This window comes from Podarcis bocagei (assembly GCF_964188305.1).
Source record: "Podarcis bocagei genome assembly, chromosome: 8".
NCBI lineage: Eukaryota > Metazoa > Chordata > Lepidosauria > Squamata > Lacertidae > Podarcis > Podarcis bocagei.
The window spans coordinates 85,341,961-85,357,316 of NC_138133.1; the positions used below are offsets into that span (position 1 = coordinate 85,341,961).

The 15,356-nt window shown below is 42.5% G+C and overlaps 1 protein-coding gene across 1 annotated transcript in view; it reads right to left on the minus strand.

Moving 5' to 3' along the window:
- Nucleotides 1-15,356, minus strand: part of COL22A1 (collagen type XXII alpha 1 chain) — a 194,095-nt gene that overhangs the window by 49,895 nt on the left and 128,844 nt on the right. Inside the window, exons 25-34 of the mRNA XM_081204329.1 lie at nt 12,116-12,169; nt 11,200-11,244; nt 10,149-10,202; nt 8,527-8,580; nt 8,001-8,045; nt 7,619-7,681; nt 6,533-6,586; nt 3,978-4,019; nt 2,759-2,791; nt 552-605 (exon numbers count right to left, since the gene is read on the minus strand). Of these exons, the coding sequence (XP_081060455.1) occupies nt 552-605; nt 2,759-2,791; nt 3,978-4,019; nt 6,533-6,586; nt 7,619-7,681; nt 8,001-8,045; nt 8,527-8,580; nt 10,149-10,202; nt 11,200-11,244; nt 12,116-12,169 (498 nt within the window). The remainder of the gene's footprint in view (nt 1-551; nt 606-2,758; nt 2,792-3,977; nt 4,020-6,532; nt 6,587-7,618; nt 7,682-8,000; nt 8,046-8,526; nt 8,581-10,148; nt 10,203-11,199; nt 11,245-12,115; nt 12,170-15,356) is intronic.

A 15,356-nucleotide genomic window follows, 5' to 3' on the forward strand; every position in this document is an offset into this window, starting at 1 on the left:
CATCCATAGCATGAATTAATCAGTCATTTCTTAGCTGGGACTGGGAAGAAGAACATAGGGGGGAAAGGAGGTAATAGAGGCTAGTTATCAAGGAACAATGAGAGCAAAGGGGCAGGAAATTATTATTAATAATAATAATAATAATAATAATAATAATAATAATAATAATAAATGGGAGATGAAAAACCTGCCTGTGAAGCTGTCCCTTTCTCCCAGCTACCTGATGTTGTATACAGACCTCATGAAGACTAGAAACTTCATATACAAATTTAAAGTTGATGCAATAAGCAATGTGCACCTGCACACATTTTGCAGCTTTTAGTAGGCATACAGATACACAGCTCCCATAACCACAGGAATAATGTCAAATCGACATCTTGCATAATGAGTCAGAAGGAGGGAGATGTCTACAAAAGTCACATCCCATCAGTTCTTCTGTTCAGGTGACTCCCAGGTTTTCCCTCCGCTGAACAAACATTTGTAGCATGCCCCACAACAGAAATAGCTCTCTTCATATAGCAAGCAAAGCGAGAAGATTACAATGTGCTTACGGGTTCACCTCTTTCTCCACGGTCACCTTTTTCACCTGGTAGCCCTTGTTCTCCCTGGGAACAAAAAGTACGAGAATGTTTGTGAGGTCCACACTTAGAGAGCGGTGGGTGCAAATCCCTTTGTGCACAATGGCCAACCTTCCATGTGCAGCACAGCGATGCAACTTCTGTGTGGCAATTGTTCGTGAAAATTCATCCAAGTGCATTTATTTTCTCCCAATATGCATCTTTTCTTTTTGCAAATCAATTGCACTGTAAAGGTAAAGGGACCCCTGACAATTAAGTTCTGTCGTGGATGACTCTAGGGTTGCACACTCATCTCACTTTCAGGCCGAGGGAGCCAGCGTTTGTCCGCAAACAGCTTCCGGGTCACGTGGCCAGCATGACTAAGCCACTTCTGGCGAAGCCAGAGCAGCGCACGGAAACAATGTTTACCTTCCAAGCTGGAGCGGAACCTATTTATCTACTTGCACTTTGACATGCTTTCGAACTGCTAGGTTAGCAGGAGCAGTGACTGAGCAACGAGAGCTCACTCCGTCGCGGGGATTCGAACCGCCGACCTTCTGATCGGCAAGCCCTAGGCTCTGTGGTTTAAACCACAGTGCCACCCGTGTACAATTGCACTGTAATGCAATATATTTTTATGTTATTTATTTATTTCTGCTTCTTTTCCATGCAACCTTTAACATAATATATGCATTCTTGGACATGGTACTTGGCTGGAGGACTAAATTGCAAAATTCAGATAAGTTTGAATTTTGAGCGATCGTTTTGGTTCTTGTATTGTTTCAGAACTGCAAGTTAGGCAAATTTCTATTTAAATGTCAATTGAACTGAATCTTTCTCCCATCACTAGCCACAGCTCAGTGGTAATCACATCTCTGCTTTGAATTCAGAAGGTCCCCGGTTCCATCCCTGGTATCTATAGGCGGGGAAGGGAATGTCTGCAGCCTGAAGATCTGGAGGACCAATGGTCTGACTCAGAACAGGGCAGTTCTCTATATTCCTATGCTGATTAATAGGACTGAATCCTAAGGCAGATGTGAGCATTAGATTTGAAGAGAGCATCAGTTCTGCATGAAGACTCTCTGCTGCCTCGTTGTGGATGAAAGAAAGATGACAGCGCAGTACAAGCGACTATGATAATGAACTTCTCTCTTCAGTTTACTGATTCAAATTGCTCATTTGGGAAAATATTAATAAAGTCGTTTCAAGCTTGCAACCCCATCTTAAACAACCAAATTGCTCCAAGTGCAACGCTGAGGGTTAATTAAATTAAAGGGAAGGATATTATTTAATAACTGCAAATGCAGGCCACTGTCGCCATGGAAACGCAGGCTGCCAATTAATCTCCGGAAGCTTGTTTGATATTCTCTCCTTTTAGTTGTTTGATTGCACAGTTTGATCTGTGTTTTCAGGTGGGTTGAAAAGAGCTGCAGAAAAGACACAGCTTCAGTTTGCTAAAAAAGAAACAAAGACCCAAACACCGGAAATAAGTAGGCTTGCCAAGCGCAGTACGAAGCCAAACCTTCCTGCCATACACTGCATAGAAACCTTTGCGAACCTGGTTCCCTCCGGCTGTTTGAGTGCAACAACAGAAGTATAGTGTCCAGATCAATGGAAGTGATAGTACCACTCTACACTGTGGGTTAAACCACAGAGCCTAGGACTTGCTGATCAGAAGGTCAGCGGTTCGAATCCCTGTGACGGGGTGAGCTCCCATTGCTCAGTCCCCGCTCCTGCCAACCTAGCAGTTCGAAGCACGTCAAAGTACAAGTAGATAAATAAGTACCGCTCTGGCGGGAAGGTAAACGACATTTCTGTGCGCTGCTCTGGTTCGCCAGAAGCAGCTTAGTCATGCTGGCCACATGACCCGGAAGCTGTATGCCAGCTCCTTCAGTAAAGCGAGATGACCGCCGCAACCCCAGAGTCGGCAACAACTGGACCTAATGGTCAGGGGCCCCTTTACCTTTATTCTGCAATGGTCAGACCACACATAGAACTGTGGCAGGGATAGAAAGAGTTAAATACCCCTCCTTTCTTGCTGCAGTCCTGGTCCCAACTACCCCCCCCACCCTTCAGCAGATGCTATTTGCAAGTGGTATTAAACCACATGTTTGATGTTTTGTGTAGCAGCCTGTCCTTAACGACACAACGGCTTTCATTTACCAGAGCGACAAGGCAGAAGAATCAGGCGTGACACTTACAGGGCGACTGGGATGCGGAGTAAACAGGGAAGTCTAGAAAGAGAACAAAGAAAACAAAATGAGATTTCTGTAAAAGAAAAAGAATTGTAACAATGCTTACATTTTGATGGTAACAAATGGATAATGATTCGTGATCTCTGCTAACTTTGGAAATCAACCTATGGTTCAAGAAAACAGCACAAAGTAAGGATTTTGTGCATCAGCGTGCACCTTTGTTATTACAGTGGTACCTCGGATTACATATGCTTCAGGTTACAGACGCTTCAGTTTACAGACTCCACTAACCTAGAAATAGTACCTCGGGTTAAGAACTTTGCTTCAGGATGAGAACGGAATTTGTGCTCCGGCAGCGCAGCGGCAGCGGGAGGCCCCATTAGCTAAAGTGGTGCTTCAGGTTAAGAACAATTTCAGATTGAGAATGGATCTCCAGAACAAATTAAGTTCTTAACCCAAGGTACCACTGTACTATTATTTAAAATTCTGTAATCATTAAAACTATCAAAGTGGATTACAATAATTCCTATATACATTGGTACCTTGGTTTAAGAACAGCCCTGTTTAAGAATGATTCAGTTTACAAACGCCGCAAACCCAGAAGTAGTGTCCCGGTTTGCGAACTTTACCTCGGTCTAAGAACAGAATCTGAATGGTGGAAGGGCACCGGCGGCAGGAGGCCTCATTAGGGAAAGCTCACCTCGGCTTAAGAATGGTTTCGGTTTAAGAACGGACTTCCAGAATGGATTAAGTTTGTAAACCGAGGTACCACTGTATAATAAAAACACATACATTTTTAAAATCGCAGATTACCAACTAATCACCATGGAAATATATATTCTAAATTGCCTGCATATACCTGGTGGAATAGAAAGAAAAAAAAATCAGCAAGCATTTAAAGGTTGAAACCGGAAGGTGTCTGCTGGCAGAATATTCTACATCAGAAGCTTTGTTCCTTTTTGATGTCAAATGCGCCTCGCCAACTTGGAGGACAACCATCGACAACTCCTGCAGTTATCTCAGTGATCGAGCTGAGATAATAAGCGCTTAGGCAGTCCCTCAGCACCACCACTTCCGGAGACTGCAGCACAAAAAACCACTTCATGTCTCTTACAAGGTAGCAGTCCCTCTCCAAAGTGCCAAAAATGGTATTAGACTAATTCCTTTTACAGCCCACTTCATTGCCATTTCTGGGCTCTTTTAAAAAAATAAAAATGCTACTTACTGTCCCTGGTAAGCCTGGGGGACCAGCAGGACCGACATCTCCCTAGAAAAGTAAGCAGAGGTTTAGGGTGTTGTAATAGGTATGAGTTACTCGTGCGTAAACTGGTGCCTTTCTCGGTTAATTTGCCTTGTTAAACCTTTCTGACTGCACAGCCCCTTCTCATGGTGGCTGCCTCAGTCACTGGCAGAATCCGTCAGTGGGTGTTTCTTGAACCTCTTCCAGCATAAAAGTTGTTTGACACCCAGTCTCCTCCTCCTCTCACTGCGCGGGAGTCTTCTGCGCAGGGAAGGCGTAGGTAGCGGAGGACCTGGGCTTTCCTCACTGATGTCCAGTGAAGAGTCCTGGAGCCCTCTCTCCAATTCCCCCATCTGCCCCCCTTTATCCCTGGTGTTACGCTGATTGGCTTCCCCCTCTACTGAGCTGTTTCTCCCCCTGCTGCTGGGTCCTTCGCCAGCATCATCTGGGAGCCTCCCCTTCGCCTCTCGCTCTGATGTCAGTTCCCTGACAGGTGTAAAAGTAGGAAACTGACAAACAGCTCAAAATCCATTCCTGTGGATAAATTTGTGTATGTTTATTCAAAGCCTGCCAAGGAGTCAAATTCATTTTGTTGTCTTTCTAAGTAATTTGTGAAAAGTTCCTATTCTTCTTTAAAGTCACAGTTGTCCTTATCTCGCAGTTTGTACGTCAATTTAGCCAATTCTGCATAGCTCATCAGTTTCTTTGTCGGGGTTTCCTCATTCTTCCATCCTTGTGCTATCAAGACTCTTGCCACTGTTGTAGCATACATAAATAAATTCTTTGTTTTCCTTGGCAGGTCTTGTCCTATAATCCCTAACAGAAATGCTTCTGGTTTGTTTGTTTTTTTAAAATGTCATTTTAAACATTTTCTTCAATTCATTATATATCATTTCCCAATTTTTTAAAACTTCTCTACATTCCCACCACATATGCTAACAGGTCCCTTCCTTTTCTTTACAATTCCAACATATGTTTGACCTGGTTTTGTACATTTTTGCTATCTGTACTGGTGATATATACCATCTATACATCATTTTCATATAGTTTTCTTTCAAATGAGAACAGTCACACTGACACACAGCTCAAAATCCATTCCTGTGGGATACGACCATTCCAGTCCAGCTCATCAGAAAGGACATTCGTTCAGTTTAGGGCCAAACTGGACATGGTGTTAATCAAATCATTGCATAGTTTTGAAAAATAATAGGGAGTGAAAACTGAAGTTGTTATTTTTTCCTGGAGCAAAGAATATGTCCCTCTTCCAGTTTGGATTAGGACCATGGTGGGGCCAAGATTGAAAGCTCATCTACCTTCATCTTAAATAATTCTCCAGCTCCAAGTAGGATCTCAGGGCCCAAACATGGAATATCTTTAAGAAGGCGGAGTAAATGTTTATTTCTGCCCTTTTATTGTGTTATTCCTGAGCTCAGCTTTGTTTCTGTAATGCTGAGCTAATATCTTACAATTTTACCCAATGCTTTTAAGTCCTTTTTTTTGTGAGGGTGTTGGGTTAATGTCCTTTGAAGACCATAATGGCAAAACCTATTGGTGTTTCACAACTTTCTGAGTAGTTGCAGGACCTTAGCCAGACCTAGCAGAGTAAACGCAGAGTTCACGATAGCAATTGGCAACTTGGCTGCAGACAGGATGGACGAAGCAGGAACCAGGAACTTGTAGTTAGGTGTTTATTATATACAGTGGACTACTTACAGGAACAGAACAGAACACGTATCTTTAGCTAGCTCTCTCATACACGACTCACAACTCCTACACTCAAACTCGTACTAACACACATTCCAGTTAGTAGGCCATTAATCATTATTCCCGTGAGAGAGCTTGACCAATCATGGAGCTGTCTCCATGCCTCTGTATCACCAGGCAGACTTACTCCTCCACATTGCCTTGGCTGTCTGCCAAAACCTAATTGACTCTGTGTGAGTAGCTGCACGTATTCAGATTCCCAACAGACCAGACCATCCAAGTGTCCCTATTTTCCAGGGATATCCCGGATTTAGAGAAGCTGTCCTGGTTTCTGATTTGATCCCGCAATGTCCCACTTTTTCTATTCATTTGAGAAATCTTGGAGGGTATGGAAGATTAGACCCATCTTTGGGGTATGTGTTTTGGATAAAACTGATGGATGGAAGGGGGCTGGGCTGTTTAGCAACATTCCCATTATGTTCCACCCCAGCAACTCTATGAAATTGTTCAAAATGTCCCCTGAGTAGCCATTTTAAAATGTTTTTGCTTTAAAATGTTTTTATCGCATTGGACACCACACTGATGTGTTGTTGTTGTTGTTTTGGAGGGTGTTACATAAATACATTTATAAATGAATAACTAAATAATACAAGAATTAACACAAAGAATGCAAACAATGGTTTGAAGACCAGATCCTCCTTGTCCCTCTCCTGAGCTTACTCAGTTATACCCTAGCAAGTTCCTTCATCCAAGATCTTACCCTTCTCCTTATTGTTGGCCAGTGTCACATTACAAATATTTCATAAACATAAAATCCCTAGAATGTTAAAATTCACCTTGTCACCTCTTTCACCTTTGAAACCAGGGAGTCCAGATCTTCCCTTTTCACCCTGCAAAGGAACAGAAGAAAGTGCAGTTGTTGCTGCTGTTGTTGTTTTTATCGCTATTTTTTATTGTGTTGAGTAGCAAAGACATTTTCTGTCAGAGTAAACAAAAACAAAAGTCGCTACGTATTTGCTGCCGCAATATAAATGGCCAACTGGTGGCAGTAAACTGAACATTCAGATGGAAAGTTCTTCAACTGCAGCACTGACAGTCAATCAAGAGGAAGACAGCAAACATTAAAAAGCCACCATTTTCTTGGCTTCGACTGCTGCATTCTAGGTTGTGGGAGAGAGTAAGGATAGCCCAAATAAATTTAATATGGAGCTCTCCTTTTCTTCAAGGTCCAATCCAGACTAAACACCTCAAATGGCATAGCTATGAAAGAATATTCTTTCATATGTGGTGGACCTGCAAAAGGGTAAAAGAGTATTGGGAAACAATTCATAATGAATTGAAAAAAATGTTGAAAAGCACTTTTCCAAAAAAATAAATAAATCCCAGAGTCCTTTTTGTTGGGGATAATTTAGATGAAAATTCCCAGGTGTCTAGAAAGGCTATTTCTGTGCCACTAATGCAGCCCATGTTTCATTAGCCCCCAAATGGAAAACGAGAGAGGTCCCAGCTAAAGAAGAATGGCAAATTAAACTGATGGAATATACACAGCTTGTGGACCTAACATATAGAATAATAGAACAGGAAGAACATACGTTTAAAGAAGATTGGAAAATGTTTATTGAATATGGGGGGGGGGTGGAATTGTGTTCACTTGAAAATGTTGGCAGCGTTAAGATATATTCAACAGTGTAAGTAAGTTTTGATGGATGTAATAATGGAATATTGAATGGTTGAGTTTATAAAAAAATATAAAGGGGTTTATGTTATGCAAAATGAACCATGGAAAGAGAAGAAGGGAAGTCATTGATCTTTTAAGGTTGTTTAAATTAATATTCTAAATTGTAAAAGAGACAATTTAATAAAAATCACACACACACACACACACACACACACACACACACACACACACACAAACGGCATACCTGATCTCCTTTCTCTCCTCTCTGTCCCGGCAAACCAGGTGAGCCTGGGAGGCCAGCTTCACCCTATGATGGATGAAAAAAAAGAGTATTGGAACCAGCTCACAAGAGGTTGCTTCTGCCAAACCCCACCTTGAAGGATCTGACATCACTCTCTTTTCAGACATCCACATGCTGAGCTTCTGGACAAATTCTATGGGGACTCCAGTTAAAAATGTTGTGGAAATCACAATGGATTCTGTAAAATGGTTTGAAGGGGTCCTTGCTTCAGTAACAGAAACAACTTTCCAGAGGGCCCTGCCTCCAATAGCTGCAGCTCTAGAACAAAATTGCTCTAATCTGGCTTTGTTGTTCCCATGGTTTGAAGGGATTTTTTTCTACTTACTCTCTCTCCCACTAGTCCAGGACGTCCAGGCTCTCCTCTTTCACCCTAGGGGGGGAAAGTGAAATCAAATAAACAGGTTTACCCAGGGCAGCCAATTTCTCCCATTTCTTAAAATTCCATTTCACTTTTAAGCAAAAGCTTGCAGAATGATAAGAACGATGAGTTGTTCTTGGTTCCATTCTCTGTTGTGGAAGAGCCCGCAACAACAACCAGTTGAAGATACTGCAGTAATTTTAGGGCCTAATAATAATAATAATAATAATAATAATAATAATAATAATAATAATTTGGGATGTCTCAGCCAACTATATGCCAGCATAAGTTGCTCATCCCAGGTCAACTTGCTGAGCCAAGGCAAATTTAAGTCCTTTGGGGGGGGTGGGACCAGCGAACAGGGGGGTGTTTCGTTCAACCCAAACCTGGAGTTAGTTACTTCTGACTGGCTCATGAGAGCAGAGCAGATGATAATAAATGCAGCTGACATCAGCTGCAAGAAATGGTGTGTTTTGTTGTTGTTGTTGTTTACCTTCAGACCAATTTTCCCAGGAAATCCTTCTTCTCCCCTTTCTCCACGTTCTCCCTATAGGCAATGCAAGTAAAAGTCAGCAAAATAAACAGATGTGTTTGAATAAACATCCAGCGTAAGAGCTTACCAACATTGCTATAGAATAAAAATTATTGACTGATAGAAGAACTCCCCCCCCCCAGTGTTTCTTGTGGGAGTGGAGAAGGTTTATTGGAGCAGGTGGGCAGGAAGGATCATCCACCACCCATTCCAACAACAAAAAATAAGGTGTGGGGGAATAAAGAGGTAATCCTATAGCAGGATCCAAAAGAATATGAAGGTCAGGATGCAGTAGATCTATGGTAAAAAGGTAAAAGTAAAGGTAAAGGACCCCTGGATAGTTAAGTCCAGTCAAAGGCGACCATGAGGGATGCGGTTGCCACTGTGGTCTAAACCACTGAGCCTCTTGGGCTTGCCGATCAGAAGGCCAGTGGTTCGAATCCCTGTGACAGGGTGCACTCCCGTTGCTCTATCCCAGCTCCTGCCAACCTAGCAGTTTGAAAGCATGCCAGTGCAAGTAGATAAATAGGTACCACTGCAGCAGAAAGGCAAATAGCATTTCTGTGCACTCTGGTTTCCATCACGGAGTCCCGTTGCACCAGAAGCAGTTTAGTCATGCTGGCCACATGACCTGGAAAACTGTCTGCGGACAAACGCTGGCTCCCTCAGCCTAAAAAGCGAGGTGAATGCTGCAACCCCACAGTCACCTTTGACTGGACTTAACGTTCCAGGGGTCCTTTACCTTTACCTTTTAGATCTACGGTTCAGCTGGCTTATTCACAGCTGATTCTCAATGATATTAAGCCAAGGACACACCAGAGCAATTTTCTTATCCTGGCTCAGAGAGAGGATAGTTGGTTCAGTCTGGCTACTCTAAGTCCCCAAAATGCGTGTTCTGGAGATGCAAGCAAAAAATGGGCCCCTAAACTGAATCCTGGGACGTGGGTGGCGCTGTGGGTTAAACCACAGAGCCTAGGACTTGCCGATCAGAAGGTCGGCAGTTCGAATCCCCGCGACAGGGTGTGGTCCCATTGCTCTGTCCCAGCTCCTGCCAGCCTAGCAGTTCGCAAGCACGTCAAAGTGCAAGTAGATAAATAGGTACAGCTCCAGTGGGAAGGTAAATGGCGCTGGTTTGCCAGAATGACCTGGAAGCTGTACGCCGGCTCCCTAGCCAATAAAGTGAGATGAGCACCACAACCCCAGAGTCGGCCAGAACTGGACCCTAATGGTCTACTTTTAAACTGAATCCTAAGCCCATTCATGTTAGTCATGTGGCCTGGAAATCTAGGAAAGAATGCTATTTTATTTCTTTATTTATTTAATTGTATTTATATCCCAATTCTATCTACCAAGGAGCTCAATGTGGTCTACATGGTTCTCCTCCTCCTCATTTCAACCTCACATGAACCCTCTGAGGTAGGTTAGGCTAAGAGATGGTGGTGTGCCCCAGTGAGCTTCATGGCAGAGTGGGAATTAGAACTCTGGTCTACCAGCTCATAGTCCAACACTCTGACCATCACACCAGAGGCTTGTCTTCCCTCTGCCAGGGTTAGGCAAAGCAACTTTACACCAGCTTCACTTACTTTTGAGCCAGGCAGCCCAGGTAAGCCATCGAGGCCAGGTTTCCCAGGTAAACCCTAAAAAGAGGGAGGGAACAAAACCTAGATAAATGCAGCATAGCCAGGAGAAACAAGAGTAAACCCACAAATCCAAAATAAAAGAAATGGAGAAATGCAGGTGATTTTTGTAAGACATGAAAACACCATCCTAGATTAGACTAAGGCCACACATTCCTGCCATACATTATAAAGCACTCCCTACTCCTTTCAAAGAGCTACAATTGAACATGTTTAGGAGGCTCACATTTTGCATCAATGGTGTAGCTTTAACAGAGTAATCTCTGGAAAGACCACTAGATGTCAGCCATGCCAAAGGTACAAGTACAGTAAACAAACCACACACACACATATACAAAGCAAAACTTTCATGAAGGTTTGCATTATATTAAGTTCTAGGGAAGTACACCAAACAAAATATTCTATTTGAACCTCACTCTGGCTGTTCAAAAAGCTAGTTGATTCAATGGCTGTTGGGGGCATTATCCACTCCACCTAGGGTTTTATTTGAAACCTCACATTAAAAAAATCCAAGGTTTTCTCTAGTGATTTGAAGGGGAAACAAACAAATTGCTTGTGTTTTTTAATCTTGCAAGAGAATGCCATGAAATTTGATGGTATGCTACACCTTTTTAGGTATACAAAGCGTGCCAAAATGACAAAGAGTTGCAGGGTTTCCTCTCTCTTTCTTAGGCGCCTTAATAGTTTTCAGTTTTATTTATTTATTTGGTTATTGGAAATAAATTTGAAGGCGATGCCAATAAGCTTCTAAATCTCTTGACAGAACTGGATGAAATTTGCAGGCAGAGGTGAGTTCTAAGGCGATTAGCAAAGGGGGAGAAGTGAATAGGGGTTATTTTACCCCTCCCTGAACACACGCACAGAAACACACACATTTCTTTCCCTAAACTCAAAAGATACAGGATCCAGAACAGGAATTACAATATATCTAACTCTGAATGCGTGCATGTTTTCTAGAATGTATCCTGTAGAAAAACAACAACCCACAAGCACTTACCGGTGGTCCAGGGAGTCCATTTCTCCCCATTTCTCCTGGCAGCCCCTAGAACAGTCACAGCAAAAAGAGAGATATCAATTAGTTGTAGTTCCATCTTTTTTGCCACCCAGTACCAACCACCCTTGCAGAAATAGATAGTGTAAGTCGTGCTGGGTGAAAAGAAGGTAGATCTGAATGAGCTGGCAAAAGGTTGGCAAAAGATTCTGGCTCGCAACTCTGTAACAATAGCAGTAATAAAACGATTCCCTCTGCCAACAAAATTACGGCAATGAAGAAAGCTTGGGGGTAACCAGGGGTAGATTTTTGCAAAGAAGGATTGTTCACATGTGGTAATCACAAATTATTTCTGAATCTAGAATTTTTTTATTCCAACCATAAATATTTTGTACCAGGTTCTAATTAGTGGATCTCATGGTTTTTTTTGTAGGAGGGGGGGAACTAAGCAGGTCCTACAAGACTGAAGTCTGTCTACCCCGACATGTGCATTTTAACATGTGTATCATAGAATCATAGAATCATAGAGTTGGAAGAGACCACAAGGGCCATCAAGTCCAACCCCCTGCCAAGCAGGAAACACCATCAGAGCACTCTATCTTATGGGTATACCACACATTTTAGGGCAGAAGTGCATTAAAATTTGTGCTTTATGTGAAAGTGCAGGCAAAAATGCATATATTTAGAGGGAAAGCATGCAATTTAAATGCAAAGTTTTCGGACGTTGGAAAAAAAAACTCTGCAGGAAATGGACATTTAATGAAGATTGAAATAGGCTGATATCTCCCTCTTTACTCTGACACCCATAATCACATACAATATCTGCCACTCAAGACAGCCTCATATGAGGGCTGCTTCTGTGTTTAAAGCAGCAGAAGGATGTCCTTACGATATCTAATTTTTATGAATGAAAATTTCTTACTGGGGGGCCGGCAATCCCAGGAGGACCAGCGACTCCAGGTGGTCCTGGAGGACCCTGTGAGGAAAAAAAAATATACATCAAAATCCTTAAACAACCATATGTCAGGAGGGAAATTCAAGAAATACTGCTTTCAACATCACTACAGCTCTTTGGTAGAAAAAGCCCCACCTCTTAAGTTTCTTCCTTGAATGGTTCCAGTTTAAAGGACTTATAGGCCACCTCAGAGAGCAAACTCTATCAAGGTAGCTTACATTACAAAAGAGTCAAACACAACATAATACTTTGAAATATACAGGCATAAATATTCATTCAGTTGGTTTTATATCCCTACACCTTAAAAATTATTGCATTCCATTTTCACCTTGTGTTTTCTAACTTGATTGCAGTAGCATGCTAGCAACCGAGTCTGTTCATCATGAATAATTTCCATAACATTAACAGATGATGGAGCACTGAGTGGCTCAGGGTTTGGGGCACATTCAAACCTCCTCCTTTTGAAATTACACCAAGGGTGGAGGTTCTGCACCCTTGGTCTAAGTGAAAAAGAAGGTTTGAATGTGCTTCAAATCCCAGGTTCTCCACCCCAAAGGACAATTTTTGCACCAGGGTGTGTGTGTCAACTCTGGCTGATGAGGTCATTAAAAAGAAGAAGAAACCATGGCCACCTGCCAGACAGATGATGGTATTCTGATGGAAGGGGTTGGTATCAGCTGAGAAGGAACTGGTGTGCACAGCTCAAACATCAGGATGTAAGCTCCACTCACCAGTAAAAGGACGTTCGAAGAGTGCTGCGCTGTGATTTGAAGTCCCAATAGTTGGAACTTCAAAGTACAGCATCGCCTGTTGGGTTTGTGAATGTGTGTGTGTGTCGAGGGTCTTGGCCACCTGCCAAATTTGGCCTTCCAGGGTTCAGGATATAAGGTACCCTACCCTTGAATTAGACAGAATAAAATAAAATGGAGACAGGACGGGGAAGGGTGGAATACTAGGAGCTGACTCTGAAGACTGAGAAGTTGTGCAAACTATTTTGGGAAAGTAACATTCACACAGACTTGAAAACTGCAAATATTGCTTTAGAGCATCTTGTCACTAGAGGGAGCAAAGGGACCAGGAATGGAAACAAAACTGAAACAAGCACACACAGAGAGACACACAATGGAGGAGGGAAAGTTATAGTGATGAAAATAGTGTGATAGTTTTGAGTACTGAAAATATGTTATAAGAGGGCTGTAGCTCAGTGGCAGAGCATGCACAAGATCCCAGGTTCAGTTCCTGGCTTCTCCAAGTAGGGTTGGGAAAGTCTTCTGACATTCCAGAGAGTAACTGCTAGTCATTGTATACAATACTGAGCTAGATGGTAGAAATTTCTGCCTGAAACCATGGAAAGTCACTGCTAGTCAATGTAGACCAGGGTTCCCCAAACTTTGGTCGCCAGCTGTTTGTGGACTACAACTCCCATCATCCCTAGCTAGCAAGACCACTGGTCAGGGATGATGAGAATTGTAGTCCAATACGGCTGGAAACCCAAGTTGTAGATAATAATGAACTCAATTGGACCAGTTGGCTGACTCAGTGTAATACACTTTTACACATCACTTGGGAAGACAAGCAAAGTAATGTCAGTGTACAGGAAGAAGATCACCGGTGTTGAAGCAATGATTCTTCAACATCAACTTTGTTAGACTGGTCATGTTGTGCAGATGCCTGAATATCATCTTCCAAAGCAACTACTCTATTCTGAACTTAAAAACAGAAAGCATAATGCTGGTGGTCAACAAAAGAGGTTTAAAGACTGTCTCAAGGCAATTTTTTTAAAGAATGTAGTATAAACACCGACAATTGGGAAACACTTGGCTGCGAGTGCTCCAGTTGGAGAACAGCCTTTACCAAAGGTGTCATGGGCTTTGAAGACACTCAAACTCAGGATGCAAGGGAGAAATGTGCTAAGAGGAAGGCACGCTTGGCAAATCCACACCGTGATCAACTCCCGCCTGGAAACCAATGTCCCCACTGTGGAAGGACATGTGGATCCAGAATTGGCCTTCACAGTCACTTATGGACTCATTGTTAAAACCGTGTTGATGGAAGACAATCTTACTCGGCTACGAGTGATCGCCAAAGAAAGAATACACATTCTTAAGACTGAAACACTTGCTAGGAATAGGATGTCAGCATTAGAACTGCCGTGAAATGTGATGAATTTAAAATCTGAAGTTGAATTTTGAGGATCCTCGCATGGAAGCAATGAGAACTTAGTTATCTAATAAGGTTTCTGGAAGTTGGGGTTTAGACACTTCCATGGCAGCTGTAGGAAGCACTGATTCTATTTGCTCATTGACTGTGCTGATGGTGTCACCTGTTTCCCCCTAGAGCCGAATGCCCTGTTTGGGATCAGGGCAGCAAAGACTTGATGCGTCTTAGAACAACACTTTCCACTGAAAGAAAAAGAAAAACCAGACGAAACTGGGAGGCTCCTGTGTAAGGAGAAACATTCAATGAATTTCAAGGAAAGCCAAAAGAGCTTCAATTAGGGCTGCAATGCATGATTAATACATTGCTGCAGTGATAAATGTAAAAAAAATTTAATCAGCTAAAAACTTTAGCATTTCCAGTTAACCAGGCAATACTTTAACAATATTTTTTAATCTATATACATATTTTAAAAAACTGCTGATAGCATGCCGGTAATATGAGATGCAGGAACATTCACTTTCATGCAGGAGGGGCTAGTAGTCTTATGCAAATTTAATTTGTGCTGATTTAATCAATTTGTTAGAACATAGGGGGAAAGGTCCTTAACCTGAGCCAGACCATTGGTCCAGTCTAGTTCATTATTTCCCCTGAGGATCCAAGGTTTCAGACAGGATCCTCTCGAAGAAGAGTTTGGATTTGATATTCCACTTTATCATTACCCGAAGGAGTCTCAAAGCGGCTAACAATCTCCTTTCCCTTCCTCCCCCACAATAAACACTCTGTGAGGTGAGTGGGGCTGAGAGACTTCAAAGAAGTGTGACTGGCCCAAGGTCACCCAGCAGCTGCAGATGGAGGAGTGGGGAAGCGAACCCGATTCACCAGATTACGAGTCCACCGCTCTTAACCACTACACCACTCCAGGCCCTACCTGGAGATGCCAAGGATCAAGCCTAAGACCTTCTGCAAGGACAATGGATGCTGTACCATTGAGCTACAAATCCTTTTGATCACCACTCATTAGATTAATCAACTGAGATTCCCTAAGTCA